At 43.9% G+C, this 18,295-nt stretch overlaps 1 protein-coding gene across 6 annotated transcripts in view; it reads right to left on the bottom strand.

Moving 5' to 3' along the window:
- hspg2 (heparan sulfate proteoglycan 2) overlaps nucleotides 1–18,295 on the bottom strand; it is a 429,897-nt gene that overhangs the window by 22,653 nt on the left and 388,949 nt on the right. For all 6 annotated transcript variants that reach the window (XM_052039638.1, XM_052039640.1, XM_052039643.1 and 3 more), the window contains 8 exons: nucleotides 15,521–15,623; nucleotides 13,719–13,828; nucleotides 11,362–11,470; nucleotides 9,831–9,929; nucleotides 7,991–8,212; nucleotides 6,808–7,052; nucleotides 5,667–5,838; nucleotides 1,315–1,437 (listed from right to left, as the gene is read on the bottom strand). In XM_052039638.1, coding sequence (XP_051895598.1) covers nucleotides 1,315–1,437; nucleotides 5,667–5,838; nucleotides 6,808–7,052; nucleotides 7,991–8,212; nucleotides 9,831–9,929; nucleotides 11,362–11,470; nucleotides 13,719–13,828; nucleotides 15,521–15,623 — 1,183 coding nt within the window. The remainder of the gene's footprint in view (nucleotides 1–1,314; nucleotides 1,438–5,666; nucleotides 5,839–6,807; nucleotides 7,053–7,990; nucleotides 8,213–9,830; nucleotides 9,930–11,361; nucleotides 11,471–13,718; nucleotides 13,829–15,520; nucleotides 15,624–18,295) is intronic.

Genomic DNA, 18,295 nt, shown 5'->3' with positions numbered 1-18,295 from the left:
ACTTTGATTTCAGGCTCCAAGGCCTGAGCCGTGGAACTCCTTTCCTTAAATCTCACGCCCTTCTCTTCCTCCTTTTAAATGTTCTTTGAGCCCTTCATTTTTTTTTTACAAAGATTTGATTCATTCCTATTAATCATCTGTCATTGTCCTGATGGTGTCTGTTTTTGTTTCCTTATGCTTTTGAAAAGAACCTTCAGATGGTATTCCACTTCACAAGGATGGAATAGATCAAAGTTGTTGTTCTTGGTGAAAACTTGGCAAAGTTGTACACTTTGGTAGGAGGGCATCAATAGGTTGACTGTTAGCTAACTGGAGAGACTGCGAGTGAGTGGAGTACAGAGGGACTTGGTGTTCTTGTGCATGAATCACAAAGTCCATGGCAGGTGCAGCAAGTGGTTGGGAAGGTACGTGGCATATTGGTCTTAATTGTCAGAGGGTTAGAGTGTAGAAATAGAGTATTGTTACAACTGAACACAGTGTTGGTGAAGTTGGTTCCTGAGATGGGAGGGTTGCCCGATTACAAGCAACAAGAGGTTGTGGGGGCAGATACATTCGGAATATTTAAGACACTCTTAGATAGACACATGAATGATAGAGAAATAGGGTGCTATGTGGGAGGGGAGGGATAGATAGATCTTAGAGCAGGATAAAATGGTGGCACAACATTGTGGTCCGAAGGGCCTGTACTGTGCTGTAGTGTTCTATGTTCTAACTAAAAAAGTTAGATTTATATACTCTGGACTTTAGAAGAATGAGGGGTAATTTATTGAAATATTTAAATCCTAAGGAGGTATGACAGGGTAGACGTTGACATGTTTCCACCAGAGGGAGAGTCTCGAATGAAGGGACATAATTAAGAGATAAGAGGGGCAGTCCTTTAAAACTGAGATTTTCTCAGAGGGCGGTGAATGGTGGCGATCTCTACCTCAGATGGATGTGGAGGCCAGATCACTGGGGCTTTTAAAATGGAAATAGATAACTTTTTGAGAGATTAGGGAACTAAATGTTATGTGGAACTGACACAGAAGAGGAGGTGAGGCTTGGGGTAAATCAGCCATGATCACATTGAATGTTGGGGCAGGCTCGAGGGGCTGAATGGCCTACTCTTGCTCCTATTGTCTTGTATTCTGTTACACATCAACCTTCAGTAACCTTCTCCAGATACATCAGTGAGAACAGCCGCACTACATGAACAAAAACCTTTGACTGCCATTAATTAGATCTTATACCAATGTATTCTCTTGGACCTAAAAAACATTTCAAATAATCTCTCGGCTGCTGAGAAAGTTGGATGGGATAGTAACCAATCTGTACCTAGCTCGCAGTATGATCCGGTGTATCCCATGGGGCACAAACACTGTCCCTTCTCACATGTTCCTCCGTTCATGCATGGGTTCCCCTGCAGACACTTGTCCTGGAAGATTTCACAGTGCACACCTGGAAACAGAAGAGATGAAATAACGCTTCAGTTCACACATTAACCAGGACTAAAGAAGTACAGTTCACTAACTAAAGACAACAGGGAAAATGTTTTCTCTGTTAAAACTCAGGAGTAAAAATGGCAGGAAGAGCAGCAGTCCTTTCACGCCACTGCTGTATGCAGGTGGGAAGGGAGCAGTGGATGTGTGTGGGGAACCCCAGGAAGCCCAAGCTTGCCAGCTGGATCCAAGTGTTCCAGGCCACAGTAGGATCTGCAGTGTATCCAGGGCGGCGATGAGAGACAAATACGACCTGGAGAAGGGGAAGGGACTGGTTGGGGAGAATGGAGGATAAGAAGTTGGGGATTTGAACCTTAAACTTGATTAGCCAATTGGAGCTGTGAGGGGGAGGGAGTGGAGAGCTCAGCCAATAAGGAGGAAATGGAGAAGGTGGAGTATAAGCCAATCAAAGGAAATGGGTGTTGGCCAATTGTAGTACAGGTGGTCTGATTGGAAATGTGGGGGTGTGCTTGGTGTGATGAGTCTGCCATTTGGGGGAGGTGTCCAAGTGCCTGGGGACAGGCTCGGGAAGTATTCCTGCTCATCCCTCTGGCCCACAAGGGCTGATGAAAGGAACTCATCTGCTACCTCCAGTCCTTGAAACCTCCCTTCACCTGCTGGGTTTCCTGACTGCCTCGGAAACCTGGATTGTTGGCATTAACACTAAAACCTTCCTTGGAATATTTTGCTGACTGCTGCTAATTGTATTTGTATGATTGCTATCCATACCTATATCTGGATGCATCACAGCTTGTTATGGCAACAATTCTGCCCAGGACCGCAAGAAATTGCAGAGGCTTGTGGACACAGCCCAGTGTGTCATGGAAACCAGCCTCCCCTCCATGGACTCCCCTCCCCTCCCCTCCATGTCTATACCTCTCGCTGCTTTGGTGAAGCAGCCAGCATAATCAAACACCAGACTCACCCGGGACATTCTCTCTTCTCTCCTCTCCCATCAGGCAGAAAATACAGGAGCCTGAGGGCACATACCACCAGGCTCAAGGACAGCTTCTATCCCATGGTGATAAGACTATTGAACGGTTCCCTTATACGATGAGATGGACTCTTGACCTCACAATCTACCTTGTTTGACCTTGCATCTTATTGTCTACCTGCACTGCACTTCCCTGTAGCTGTGACACTTTACTCTGTATTCTGTTATTGTTTTTACCCTGTACTACCTCAATGTACTGTGTAATGAACTGATCTGTATGAATGGTATGCAAGACAAGCTTTTCACTGTACCTTGGTACGTGACAATAATAAACCAATACCAATACTGATATCAATTAGTGCCAACAACTTTCAGGTAGCATGCATTGACAGGAGACTCTCTAGTCTTTATGTGGGAACAGACATATGAAGAGGACCGCAAGCTTATCCGTGCAGAGCACAGGATGTGTCCCCATGGGATAAGGGCCCCGAGCAACCCAGGACTTGGCCCAAGTGTTCAACGCCTGCTGATCCGAGGTGGATGGTTGTTCCCAGGTTGGTCAACTGCCCCAAGATTGCAACCTGGTACTGGAAGAGTCTGGGATTGGTGTGATTGTCCATTGTACATTAAGTAGAAAAGGGCAATTGATGCAATCTAACTCTGTAACCCGGTCTCAGGATTTCAATCATTGCTGGTATTTGGTATTTGAAAGATTAAATGCTGTACAGTAACAATAAACCAACAATACGCTTTACAAAACTATCAACATAACCAAAAGTTATAGCTGTAATGTACATTGTATCTCGCAACTGTCCTGTATGTTAATTCGGATGGTTGTCTTTATTTCAAATCAAACACCAATGACGAAAGCTCTTGGTGTCCACAGGTACATCTCACTCAGACATATCATGTTTATTGTGGAAAATGTGCAAACAGGATGGTAGTGTTCATATATGTTTTGTAAAGCTGCCTTCTGTTAATGAATAAAGATTTGCATTGAACAGAATTCCAGGGTCATAATTTTAAAGAAATAAAAGGGAGACCTGAATGATAGATCCTGCCTTCTCCATTGGAGAAGTAAATGTTGCAGCTATGACCATTTTCTCTTTATTGTGAGGGAACACCAACTTTCTGGGTGGTGTCTGAAGATTATGAATTAATGTATGATTGCATATGTCTATACTTGCCTTCACATAGCAGCAGACCCACTGAGGACCACGATCAGAAACTTCAGACATTGCAGTGAATCCTTGATTTTGGTTAATGTGAGTTTCTTTATGGAAATTCAATCATATAGCACTCTAAACGTTGTGCAATATGATAGAGTTTCAGCATCTATGAGTCAAGATGCTGCGCACAGTGGCTCCATAGCAAATGGCCACCCATTTATCTTCTGTCTTTCACTGTCTCTTCAACTTCCACATCTGCGTCCTGCATACAGACGTACTGAACATGTGGGGGATCTTAAAACATAGCGTCAGATCTCCTGTTGGACTCACACTCGCTTCGCACCTGGCCCCTCAGCTGTACACTGGCTGTGGTGACACCAGTTATTTGAATGGGAGGTCATTAGTTTCCTTTAAAAAGGTAAATTTGGCTAAGTTTTTCATTCAGTCTTCATGATTCCACTCCACATTTATACTTGTAATTAGTGTATTAAATTATTATTTTTTATTATTTTGATGCATTTCAACTGTTTTAAATGTTTCTGAATAGCAAAGATATCTTTGGCAGCAGTGAACTGTCACAGATTATCAGGACAGTGAGAGGGGTGGGATGTTGGTCTCAAGTTCTGTCACCCGAGGCTGAGTTGTTATTCATGGCCTTGACGTGGAGGTGTACACAACCTATCCCTGATGCTGAAGCAGTTAGGAATGGCTGTGGGATTGGTGTGAGTGGGGGGTTAGGGAGCTGCAGTGGTGGGTAGGGAGCTGGGGGTAGGGAGCTGCAGTGGGGGGTGGGGAGCTGGGGGTTAGGGAACTGCAAGTGCAGATGGGACAGATTGAGCAGACTCTGGCTCATTGAAGCTGGTGTATCTGTCTAAATAACTGACAGGTCTGTCCATTCAGAGTTTGAGACTTTGCTTTGTAACTATGTTTTCTATTCTTAGAAATCGATTAATGCTCCTGGAATGTTATATAGCAACACAAATTGTGTCATAAAGTGTGACCATCACAGACTTTACACAGTACATTTTCATCGCCAATTTCTCCCAAACCCCTCCCTTGAAATGGCAACGTCCTCTATTGGACTGTCTCATGAATCGTGGTGACATCCATCACTGTCTGTAAGGAGTTTGTATGTTCTCCCTGTGTCTGCGCGGGTTTCCTCCGGGGTCTCTGGTTTCCTCCCACATTCCAAAGATGTACAGGTTAGGAAGTTGTGGGCGTGCTATGTTGGCGCCAGAAGCGTGGTGGCACTTGCGGGCTGCCCCCAGCACACTATGCAAAACGATGTATTTCACTGTGTGTTTTCATGTACATGTGACTAATAAAGATATCTTGTCTTATCAAAACTCCATATAGAGTCACAGAGCAAAATAGCACAGATACAGGCCCTTTAGCCCAATCAGTCCATGCCGACCACTTTGTCCACCCAGCTAGTCCCAATCTCTTGCGTTTGGCAAGTATCCCTCCAAGCCCTGCCCCTCCATGTACCTATCCAAGTACTTCTTAAATGATACTGTTGTACCTGCCTCACCCACTTCCTCTGACAGCTCGTTCCATACACTCACCACCCTCTGGGTGAAAATGCTGTCCCTCAGGTCCGTTATAAATCTTTCCCCTCTCACCCTAAATCTAGGCCCCCTAGTTTTGGACTCCCCTACTCTGGGAAAAAGTTACTGACCAACCTTATCTATGCCAGACCTGTTCGTATATTGGCATACAACTGCCCTCAAGATTTTATTGAGCCCTATTAGATAAGATATCTTTATCAGTCACATGTACATTGAAACATACAGTGAAATGCATCTTTTGCGTCGAGTGTTCTGGGGGCAGCCCGCAAGTGTCGCCACGCTTCCGGCGCCAACATAGCACGCCCACAACTTCCTAACCCGTACGTCTTTGGAATGTGGGAGGAAACCGGATCACCCGGAGGAAACCCATGCAGACACGGGGAGAACGTACAAACTCTTTACAGACAGTGGCCGGATTTGAACCCGGGTCGCTGGTGCTGTAAGGTGTTACGCTAACCACTACATATTCACCCCTATTGTTCAAATTCAGAGAAGTGGGAGCTCCCTGCCAACTCACCCTGATATTCATCTGTGCAGATGCACTGATACTCATACTCTCCAGTCATCAGACACCTTCCACCATTCAGGCAAGGATCACGGTCGCACGGTGAATTGTCATAACACTGATCCACGTTCTGGCTCTCTGTAAAGGTGTAGGAGATATCCACTTTCTTCCCATTGATTGACACCTGGTTAATAGCAGAGAGGTGAGATATGTAGGGTGAACACATTGTATACAACCACACAGTGACAACAATCTGAGTGCCAACAGCAGGGAGCAGCAGTTATCTCTGAGACTTAAACCAGGCACAGAGACCAAGTGTTTTGCTTTCAGTCCAATCACAACTTTAGAGTGGAATCACTTTATTTTTCTGAAATGGGCAAGGAAATATGGAGGAATAATGTTTGACTTGGAGCAATGAACAAGATGCTGGAGGAACTCAGTGGGTAAAGGCAGCATCTGTGGAGGGAGATGGACAGTCGATGTTTTGGGTCGAGACCCTTCACCTGGACTTTGATTTGTAACTGGGAAGATGAGTAGCACTCTTTCTCCAGGGATGACTGGATGCAATTATGTCCTTAAACACCCACCATAAGGCTTATTCCAACACTTTTACACTTATCCCTTTTACACCTGGTGTCACTTGACTATTTTAATCCTTCAGTTATTTAAAATAAATCAATTCATTTAAATAACGCAGCAAAGAGCTGAACATTGTGTGAAGTGCCAGAGGGAACTGTGTTAAGAGAGAAGTTTCTCATCTGGGCCATGTTGTTGATGAGACAACTGGGAATGGAGGGAGGAGGGGTATTTCACTTGAGAGGGAGGAGGGGTAGGGTACTTTACTGGGAAGAGAGGAGAGAGGCAGTTTAATTGGGAATGGGTTGAGGACTGGTGCTCTACCAAGATGATACTTTACACCAGAGGAGAGGGGGAAGAGGAGAAGTGAGGGATCGATCAACACAGGCTTCTCTCACTGACTCACACACAGTGTGCATTAGGAAGGAATCAAGCACAGAGCCAAGCTCTTCAGTCTTTGGCCCAGGGGGTAGTGCTTCAGACCAGGGGCAAAGGGAGAACATGTATAAGCAGGTATTAACAAGTGACACTCCCTGCTGACAGCTGATGTTGCTATGTCCTTCCTTTAGAGACGCACCTTAGCAATACACCCATCAATTCCTTCTGTAACACTGACTGCTTTGGGTAGAACTTCCGACCTTGCCACACCACCAAGGTACATAGGGCTTCGAAGATTAAGGCCTTGGCTTTTCCCTGGAGACACATTTCTGATCTCTTCCTCGTTGTCGACAGTCAGTGAACCGTCCCTGTCGTGTCGATGTGCTTTCAGCCTGTGCCATTTGTTCAGAGTGACTGGCTTGGTGCTCTGCAGAATAGCTAGTCCTGTAAAAGGCCCAAATGGGGGCAGGGTTTTAGTAAATTAAGGACACTGCACCTGTACCTAAGTTCATTACACAGTGCAGTTACATTGAGTTAGTACAGAGTGCATTGAGGTAGTACAGGTAAAAACAATAACAGTACAGAGTAAAGTGTCACAGCTGCAGAGAAAGTGCAGTGCAATAAGGTGCAAGGTCACAACAAGGTAGATCGTGAGGTCATAGTCCATCTCATTGTATAAGGGAACCGTTCAATAGTCTTATCACAGATGCACTGGGTTGTTCCAGGAGACCCAATACAAGAAAGGTTGAGTAGGTCCCAGTGGCCCTTGCAGGTGTGGTGTCCTCAATGGAATCCTCAAGGAACCAGGGACAACTCCCAAGGGTGTTTAGGAATCTCACCTGCTTCCCATTCCCATCCTTATCCCACTGCCAACAATAGCATTTGGGACGGAGTGGAAACCAGCAAATCTCGGATCAACAGCCAACATCTCTCCCAAATCCAGGGGACAGCCCATCATGTTGTCTTCCCCGAAAACCAGCAGCTTCAGCCTCACAGGTGACAAGTTTGCTTTTTACCATCAGGGTGGCAATTTGCCAAGGGTACTGCCCTGCCCTTCAGAGGAGAATCTGGCACACTTCCATCTCATCAATAATATAAGGCAGCGTTGACAACAGAAAGCTAGCGTTCATTGCAGATTAACACGCTGCTGATGAATAGAAGTCCCACAACTTTCCATTACACCTCCCCCATCCCACCGGGGTCCATCCACTGTCACAACATCACTTCTTTCGGGAAATGGGACTGGCAAGGAAGTCAAACAGAGGAACTAAACAACAATGCTCAATATCAAAGAAACTCAAGTAACAACTGAATGCTGAATCCTACACATGAAGAGTTACAAGACCAGAAGAAATGTTTGAACCAGGCTGAGCTCCACCAACCTGATCCCAAGTCATAGCGGAATTCCACGTGCCCGTTGACCATGGAGATGGAGATGAAGTCATTCATTTTCATTCTCTTCCCACTGCTGTAGAACATGAGGCCTGTGGGTGAGCGAGGTTTGAACTCCAGCTCAATCGTCAGCTCATTGTGAACGTTGGTCAGTGGTGGATATGTTACGAAGGAATCACCGCCTCTGAAGGAAGGAGCTGTAATCAAGTCACCTGTGAGGAGACAGAAGACGAGTCTACTTTACAAATCTGCAAAGTGTTAGTTAAAGAAAGGAGATAGATCCATTTAGGCTGCCTGATGTCCTAGCAATGGTGAAGATACAACAGCTCAGCATTGCGAGCTCTCCACAAAGTTGATGCTACTTTTTAGGGTGTGCCTCCAGAGGAGGAACAAAATGGAGAAAACCCATTGGATGCATTGTGCTCTGAGCCTTTGATTGGTCTGTTGATCCTGAGCATGCCATTCAATCCACTATTTACCATTCTAAAACAGATGCTGGAATCCTCAAACCTTCATTTGTGCTTCTTCCCACTTACTACACTGTAATTGGTGCTCATGGTGTGGCATTCTCTGCATTAGTCAAAGAGTCGTAGAGTTATGCAGCATGGAAACAGGCCCTTTGTCTGCTGAGACCTCGCCGACCATCAAACAACCGTGCATTGGGGAAACCACATTCAGACGAGGATAATCCTCGTCTCCCACTTTCCACCCACTTTAATTCTCCACCTCACTCTCACTCTAGCCTCTTTGTCTTTGGCCTCCTACACTGTACCACTGAAGCTCAAGGAACAGTATCTGTAGGCATGTTATAGCTCTCAGGACTTGACAGTGAATTCAACAATTTCAAATTACCAACCTTCCCAATTTTTATCAGTTGGCCAGCTCTCTTGAAAGGTCATCAACCTGCAACGTCAACTCTGTTTCTCCACAGATGCTGCCTGACCTGTTGAGTATTTCCAGCACTCTCTGTTTTTATTTCCACTCTACCATTCAATTGGAGAATCACTGATCTGTAGCTACACTTCACCTTCTGGATTCTGCCCCCCAGTCTTGATACCATTACCCAGTAAAAATCCTCTCACTTCAATCTTGGCTCCAATTTCTTCTTAGAACAGAGAATTCCAGATTTCTGTAATCTTTATGAAAAGATCTTCTCTAATTTCCCCTCTAAATAGTTTAATTTAATGTCCACACCTTCTTGATTCCTTTACCAGATGACATGATTTCTCTTTGGCAACATGGTTGATTTCTTTCATCATTTTAAACAGCTTGAAATTCAGGAGATTGCAAGTCATGGTTATGCAGAGTTGAAAAGCAAAAATCTGCAGATTCTGGAAATCTGAAAATAAAACAAAAAGTTCTGGAAACCCTCGGCAGGCCAGGCAGCATCCGTGAGGTGAGATGCAGAAGACCTACAATCAGAAGAGTTGTGAAACATGAACTCTGTTCCTCCCTGACCTGTTGAGTATTTCCAACATTTTCTGTTTTTAGTTCATGTTTATGGAACCTGCCCGCAAGCTCCTCATTTCTCAGAAGTTCAGAATGGATGACATCAGGAAATTTGAAGGGTTTTTAGCTTAAGCCCTGCTATTTACTTTTCAGTCCTTAAACCTGTGCAAAAGGAGTTAGCTTTGCTTGGGGATTTTTGGTGAGCCCGACCATGGTTGAAGTTCTCCCAATGCTCCATACCAACAAAATAAATGTGACACATTTAAGTGAAATAAAGATAGTTGGAATAATTTTATTTTCCTTCTGTCTATAATTTCAGTATGTCAACAATACGAGGTCTTGTTAAATGTGAGACGACTGTAACTGAAGAGAGAGACTCACCATCCATACACTTTGGCCCACTTTTACCGAGATGGCAGCGGCAGGTATAACCAAGACTGTTCGGTCTGTTCACACAAGTTGCATCTGGACCACAAGCCTCTGTCGACACAAACCGTAAACAGGTGTCACCAACTACATCGATCAGTTCCATTCCCCCCTCCTTCCCTGTCCATCTTTAACCTACTCTATACCTCCTTAGGTGAGTTTGATCTTCAGAGATTTTCATTAGGTCTTTAATGTGGCCCGTATTTCTGCAAATAGTTGTCACCACCTCACAGAGAACAATTCTAACATGTCCAGGTCATTCAAAACAGTGAAATTCTTTCCCTGTTAACCTGTAAACCAATTGCCACTCAAGGCCCCAGTGGAACTCTTTAGCTGTACAGCCAGGTGGATGAATTGCTTGTAGTTCTCAGCTAACACCTCGTCTGACCATGATCAACAGAACCTGTGCAGCACCTTCTGACAAAGACATTACTGCTTCCTTCATGGAGAGGAGAACTCTGTCTCCAGCCTTCAGGATCCATTATCATTACATGCTGGAGCCTTTGATCTCAGCAAATCTCAGCCTTTGATCACTTTTTAAGATCTAATTTGATATCTCCAAATTTTATCCATTTGATTTGACTGATGAATTTAAACTCTCATTTTCATGGAAAACTGACAGATCTCAGGGAATTTCCGTACTGAGGGAGGAACATTAAAAATAACTTCCATTATATACATGTATCTATCCAACGTTTCTCACATCCTTATGATGTTGCAAAGCACTTCACAATTAGTTCTTAAGTATTGTTGCATGGTACTGTGGCACGGTAGTGTAGCGGTTAGCGTGATGCTTTACAGCGCCAACGACCTGGGTTCAATTCCCGCCACTGACTGTAAGGAGTTTGTACATTCTCTCTATGTGTCTGCGTGGGTTTCCTCCGGGTGCTCCGGTTTCCTCCCACATTCCAAAAAAGACGTACAGGTTAGGAGCTGTGGGCATGCTATGTTGGCGCCGGAAGAGTGGCAACACTTGCGGGCTGCCCCCAGCATACTCTCAGTGACGCAAAAAGATGTATTTCACTGTGTGTTTCGATGTACATGTGACTAATGAATAAATACCTTATCTTAAATATCTTAAGTTGTGTACGGTGAGGGTCAATAAACAGCAAGAAGACAAATGAGCTGTTAATAAAGAGAATTCCCCTACTAACCTAACCAGGTTTTGATTTACTGTAAAACAGCATTTCTGAAGGTGCACCAACCACGCCCTCAGACTGGTTGACCACACTGTGTGCTGCTGCAATACTCAAAACCACAAATGCTTGATTCAGAGACCAAAGCGCTTCCTCTGTCCCAAACCGGCAGCACATCGCCATCCAGTGGTGACTCCTGTCACTGGGGGCCATCTTTCCCCAGTTCTTCAATAGAACAGATGAAATGTCAAGGACCAGTAAAACAATTCCCCTTCTGACAGCCCAGACCCAATGATACTGAGGATTATTTTCCACATCGAATCTTTGGTGCTTCTGGAAGTCACATTTACCTGGGTGACAGTGTGAAGCCAGTGAATGTTCACAATTGCTCCCAGTAAACCCTTGCCTGCAGTGACATACGTAGCTGCTTGTCTCAGAGTCAACACACTGACCTCCATTCTGAAAGAGAAGCATTAATGAACATCACATCCTTAATGCTGGCACAATCACCCATTAGTTATAATAACATTATGTATTAATACTGCTTAGTTCAATAAGGCTTAATGTGACAAGGTAGACTAAATAATGACACGATTAGCATAAGTGTGTTTCTAAAAGCCACTTCAGAGCCAAGTGCACGGTGGCTAAGGCTGGGAATTAAATGTTCCACAGAACTTGACCTTAAGAAGGGATGGACAAAAGGCACTAGTGGGGTGGGACATCTTTGATAATAAAGAGAGCGTATGAGAATTGATCTAGCCGAGGAAGTATCAGGAAGTCAGATCATTAAATTGATAAATTGGTTTATTACTGTCAATAGGCACCGAGGTACAGTGAAATTTCTTTTTTTGCAAGCCATCCATACAGATCATTCCATCATATCAGTGCATTGAGGTAGTACAAGGGAAAACAATAACAGAATGCAGAATGAAGTGTTACAGAGAAAGTGCAGTGCAGGCAGACAATAAGGTGCAAGGCCATAACGAGGGAGATTGTATATTATCAGTGGAAATGGGAGAATACAAGGGATAATAAAACCTAGTAGGAATATTTTACAGGTTCCCTCTGCATAAAGTAGCTGTACTGTTGGACAAATGATTTGTCAAGAAATGATTACAAAGATAATAGAGGTTTTTAACCTGACAGCAGTTTTAAAAATTATGTGAGGCATAGCTTGCTTTAATGATTATAGTACGGGTAATGAGTAGATCTGTAGAGAGCAGCTTGCAACGTGTCGCCACGCTCCCCAGGATAGAAATGTCAAACACCACAGGACATGCTTTTAAGGTTATGGGGGGTTTAAAGGCAACATGAGTGGCAAGTTTCTTTACGCAGAGACTAGTAGGTGCTTGGAATAAGTTCCCGGGGTAGTGGAAGCAGGCGGTTTGGTGGAGTTTATTCGACAGACGCATGGATATGAAGGGATTGGAGGGATGTGGATGATACTCAGGAGGAGGACATTTGGTATGAATTGGCATCAAGATGGGCACAACATTGTGGGCTGAATGGCCTGTCCAGTGCTGTACTGTTCTATAATATAATAATTATGGGAATCTTTAATCCTCAAAGACGGGATAAACCAAATTAGCAAAAATGGTTGAGAATTTGTTAATAGAACACATTAGAAATAGTTCAGGACAGTTTACTAAGGCAATGCAAAATGTAAATAACTTAGAAAAAGGTTATTTTCAATCTTATGTTGTGTAATGAGGCACAGTTAATCAGTAGTCTTGCAGTAAATGCTTGTAATGGGATGACTGTTCATTGAATGACAGAACTTAACCTTGGGCGCAAGAGTGATACACTGAAGGACCAAAGTAGAGTCTTGAATTTAAATAAACCCATTAGATAGTTCTGTTGACCAGGTTGTGTAAGCTGGCTCAAAAGCTGTGATGGTAGATAAACAAAGGGAAACATATACAGAAATATTTTAGAATTCTCAATAACTATCCAATTCATTGAGAAATAAAAACTCAACAAGAAAAGTGATCCATCCATGACAAACCAATTTGGCTCAGTGAAGAAGCTTATCATGGTGCCCGGAAGAGCAGGAAGCTTGAATTCTGGGAGAGTTTTAGAAACCAGCAAAGGAGCCAAAAAAAATCAGATAAAAAAATATGAAAGTGAACTTGAAAGAAATAAAAATACAGATTATAAGTGCTTCTAAAAGAATATGGAATGAGTGGAAGCAAAAGTTGGTCTAGCATTGGCTGAGCCAGGAGAAATTACACTGGAAAATATCGGGTGGAGACAATAAACAAATATCTTGTGTTTGGCTTCACTGCATTTCCCTTCATTACTTCACCCAAGTTTGAGGTGTATTTGCACGTACACACAGACACAAACAAGGAAGTCCCAAAGTTTGTTTGCAGTTTGCCACGTCTGGCACAGGTAATGGGGCAGATCTTTCAATCGAATCACCAGCTCTCAGCTGTCTAAATGCCAAACATCAAAGCTCAAGACCTCCTGTCCAACAGGTGGTGTCGCTCTCTCACCACACTGTTGCTGCACTCCATGTGGTGCCCAATGGTGGAGGCCAGTCTCACTGGGATTCCTCAGCACTTCACTGGCAATCACCACTTGGATCCAAATTCTGGCTCTTTAAAGAAGTGAAAAGGAATCAAAGCAAAAACTCCAAAGTCCCATGAGAATAACTTCAAGATTGACAAGTGAACCATTATCTAAACAGCACAACTGAAGCCTGTACCTTGCAAGGATTATCTTTGCAGACGGGGCAGTTGGATATTCCTTTGGCTTTCAGGTCTGGAGCTGAGAAGATCACCTCATCACCTTGAATGATGAGTTGGCGGATACAACCTGTTCAGAGCATAGAGTGAGTCAGCATGTTCAATGTTGATCAACTGTGTTAGTTACATATTTGGCAATCACCACAAGGTTTGTTTGTTGATAATTTCCGTTGCTACAAACTGCCACCCAAAAGCTGCACGACAGTTTCTGGGAGTTTTCAGAGTGGTCACAACACAATGACTGTCTGCTTTGACCGATTGGTTTGCAGTTGGTTATCAGCATGACTCCAGAGAAATAACCAAGTCAGAAAACAATATTGGTTTGCCGACATTCTTAGGGATTGATATTTGAAAATATCTTAAGGTGTACCTGAGTGCAAAACAGTCAAAATTCAACCGGTGGGTTTACCGCAAGACCCAGTTATGACACGACTGTGATAAAACTGATTTGACGTCGGCTTTGGGCACAGTGGGTTTATTGTCCCAGGTCTCACTGTCAGTATGTTCAGACCTGTAACAATACATTTCTCACAGCAAACAGGTGTGTAAAGTTGCCATGAGACGATAAGGTAAACAGAGGAAGTAAAGCCCAATCTGATCTATGGCTGTGATTACAGTCTTCTCTCCAGAGCACTGCTCAACGGCCTTCCTTCATAATTGTACCAGCAAACCATCAGAGATGAATGAGGACAATCTGTAGCTTATCCACGAACAGGGCAGGGAAAGATTCCAGTCATCATTTTCTTGAACCCTTCTCCTTCAGCCTGAAGATCTATGGGCAAATAGTGATCATTGCTTTTGAGGTAACCTTAGCAACAGATTCAAGGAGGCCAATTTGAGCTCAGGATGTGATTGGTGTGTGGGGAGTCCAAGGTAAGTGTTGTGCACAAAGGAAGCAGATTCTAAGCTACATATAATGGTGAACAGGTGGGATGATGTGACCAATCCTCTCTCCCGGCCCGGTCCAACTTATTCCCTCATTTGCATCAATCCCACTGGAGGAGGAGGATAACAGTTGATCCCAATGCTTGTTAAATCCTTATAAATACCACTTCTCAAACTGAGAAAGCAGTCAAACAAAAGCATCAAGAGATTCCTCCACATCTCCCTCCACCCTGTGATTACTTTTCTTCTTTATTCATCCACAGAATGTGGGCATTGCTGACAGTCTCAGGATTTATTGTCTCTCCTTGACTGGCCCTGAACTGAAGCAGCAGTTATGAGACAACCACATTGGCGGTTCTTGGGTGATGTGTTGGTGCGGGTGGGTTCAGCAGACTTCCTTCCCTGAGGATATTTGTTCTCTTAACTCAGACAAACTTTTACATATTTATTCAATCACTTGAATCTAAATTCCCCAGCTGCCAAGGTGGGATTTGAACTTGTGCCCTTGGATCAATGGCCCAGGATGATGGCTACTAGTCCTGTAATTTACCCACTACACTGTCATACCCAAAGAGTAGGTGTGGTCCATCTGGAAGCTGCCAATGGAACGAAGCCAGTCTTTACATTGCTGTCACCATTGCCTCTCAGCCTTATCCTGTGCATCTCATTCCCTGGAGATGAACCGATAAGGCTGGGCAGAGCCGTCTCCTGGGGACTGGAGGAAGCTCACATTTAAGCCTTGATCTTTAGGCATGAGCTTTGCAGTGTTAGCTTAGTATATTGGAGGGAAATCACTTCATGTTCTGACATAAGGGGCTGCTCTGAAGACTTCAATCAAACTTTTTTTTTACAGACAACTTCTGAACATCCTTCTTACCCATAAACCCACTGTTACTTCCAGTTACTTTGGAAATGTTATCAAAGTTGGGATATCCACCGATGTACAGCTCTTCATTCAAATCCAGGCCTCGGAAATTCCCCTACAATCAAAGGGCAACATATTATTTCAATGGAATGAAAGAGAAACAAGAAAGACAGACAAGAAAAAATGGGTCAATTTTATATGAAATTAATGCAGATTACTGTCCAATATGATTGAAGTATTTAACGTTGTGAAAGAGTGGCTCAGGAAAGGTTGAAGTGAAAAGTTTACAGTGATTGAATGATCCAAAACAAGGAATCACAGATAGAATGTAGAATGTGGAGAGATGAGACAAGTCAGGAAATATCTTCAAAGGGAGTTGGGAGGAGGTGAAATTCATTCCCACCTCCACGGGCAAGGAACAAACTCTGTCAACACGGCACATTCGATTGGAGAGGTGGATTATGAAAAAGAGCAGAGGAGATACCAAAAAGGAAGGTAAGTATGATTAGAACCATTTGCTTGTGTGAATGGGCCTACTTCCAGGTTATACCTTTACCATTTTTGAAGATCTTCGTAATTCTTCAAGCACATTTTGAACTACTCTTGTTCAGTGGACTTTTGGTTGCACAGAGGTTTATTTCTGCTTCATGTTTTGTGAAGATTTCAGGTCCTGCACGTTGCCCTGAGTTGGGGAGTAAAGTTTGCTCTGACCTCCAAACAGCTCCCTCTACTGCACCAGGAGGGCATTTCCCATTTCTGAGGTGACTCCCAGACTACAACCTCTTGAACTTCAAATCGGAATCAGCTGTGCACCAAGGACCGAACAGAATTTGTCCACACTCACTTCATAGCAAAGCAGTAGTATAAAGTGGATTTGAACCCAATTCTTAAAAGGGTTAATGTCCAACCCACCACACATGCAATCCTAGAACTTTATTGTGAACTATAATATCGGTCATGAGTCCCACCACTGGTGTCAGTGAAGCCACAGCCTAATCATCTCCACAGCCACCTGAATCTTGAATAATGTAATGTCAGCAGGTTTACACTCTCATTTCTTAATTACTTTTCATAATTTATTATTAAAAAAAAGCATTAGCACTGTAAAACATCTCGAGGGTACCTAACAAAATGTGAATGGCCCACAAGCAAAATGGCACTGGAGCGTGGCGACTCGTTGTAAGCTGCTCTCTACACATCTACTCATGACCCTTACTATAATCGTTCTACACTTTTAAACTTAAATTCTATGTCACTTACCTGTACTACCTCAATGCACTCTGTACTAACTCAATGTAACTGTGCTGTGTAATGAATTGATCTGTGCGATCGTTATGCAAGACAAGTTTTTCACTGTACCTCGGTACAAGTGACAATAATAAACCAATACCAATATCAGTGCGGGGCAGCACTGTGGCACAGCTGGTGGAGCTGCTGCCTCAGCAGCGGGCAGGGGCTTGCATGGCTCAGAGCGGTGGAGATGTTAGATCTGGGAAGGTTCACAAAGTCATAGTTAGAGGAGAGTGTATTTCTTGGAGCTTTACTGGGTGGGAGGAGATTCTAAACATAAGGAGGGTCAAGGCTGAAGAGACAGTGGAAACAAGAATGAGCACTTTGGCTCTGGTGACCATAATTCTGTTAGTTTTAAGATAGTGATAGAAGAGGATAGGACAGGTCCACAGGTTAGGGTCCTAAACTGGAGCAAGGCTCTTTTTGGGTGAATTAGGCAGGATCTAATACTCTAGGCCGCATTTAGAATATTGCGTGGAATTCTGGTCACCTCACTCTAGGAAGGATGTCAATGCATTAGAGAGGGTGCAGAGGAAGTTTACTAGGACGCTGCCTGGATTAGAGGGCATGTGCTATCAGGAGAGGCTGGACAAACTTGGGGTCTTTTCTCTGGAGCGGTGGAGGCTGAGGGGTGATCTGTTGGAGATGTATAAAATTATGAGGGGCATAGATAGGGTGGACAAGCAATATCTTTTTCCCATTATTGAGCGATTCAATACCAGGGGGCATGCATTCAAGGTGAGAGGGAGTAGGTTCAGAACACATGTGAAAGGTACGTTTTTTTTTTACTGAGAGAGTGGTGGATGCCTGGAATGCATTGCCTGATAGGGTGGTGGAGGCAAATTCATTGAGGGCTTTTAAGAGGGGCTTGGATGGGCACATGAATGTGAGGAAAATAGAGGGATATGGGCATTCTGTAGGTAGGAGGGATTAGTTACATCGGCACGACATTGTGGGCCGAAGGGCCTGTTCTGTGCTGTACTGTTCTGTGTTCTATCTAGCAGAGGTCAACTGGGTCAACCTGTTTGAAAGGAAAGGAACAAATAGCAAGTGGGAGGATTTTAAGAGTGTGATATCAAGAGTCCAGGGGCAGCATGTTCCTGTTCGGGTGAAGCTAAACCCGGCAAGTTTAGGGAACCCTGGCTGACGAGAGATATTGGGGCTCTGGTCAAGGAAAAGGAAGCACACATTGGGCTCAGGAGGTCGGGGATGGGTGAATCCCTTGATGACTATAAAAAGATTAAGTATACACTTAAGTGGAAAAGCAGGAGGGCAAAGAGAGGATATAAAATGGATCCGGCAGGTAAAGTTAAGGAAAATCCCGATAGCTAGGGAGAGTGTAGGTCCCCTTAGAGATCAGCAGGGCTGCCTGTGTCTCGAGCCGCAGGAGATGGGTGGGATTTTGAACGAATATTTATCCTGGGTGTTTACTGAGGGGAAAATTGTGGTTAATCAAGAGATAAGGGAAACAAGTGGAGATGTTTTGAAGAACATTCA

Source organism: Pristis pectinata, chromosome 26, assembly GCF_009764475.1.
Source record: "Pristis pectinata isolate sPriPec2 chromosome 26, sPriPec2.1.pri, whole genome shotgun sequence".
NCBI lineage: Eukaryota > Metazoa > Chordata > Chondrichthyes > Rhinopristiformes > Pristidae > Pristis > Pristis pectinata.
Note: the sequence above shows the minus strand (reverse complement) of the source record. Positions and strands in the feature narration are given on the sequence as shown.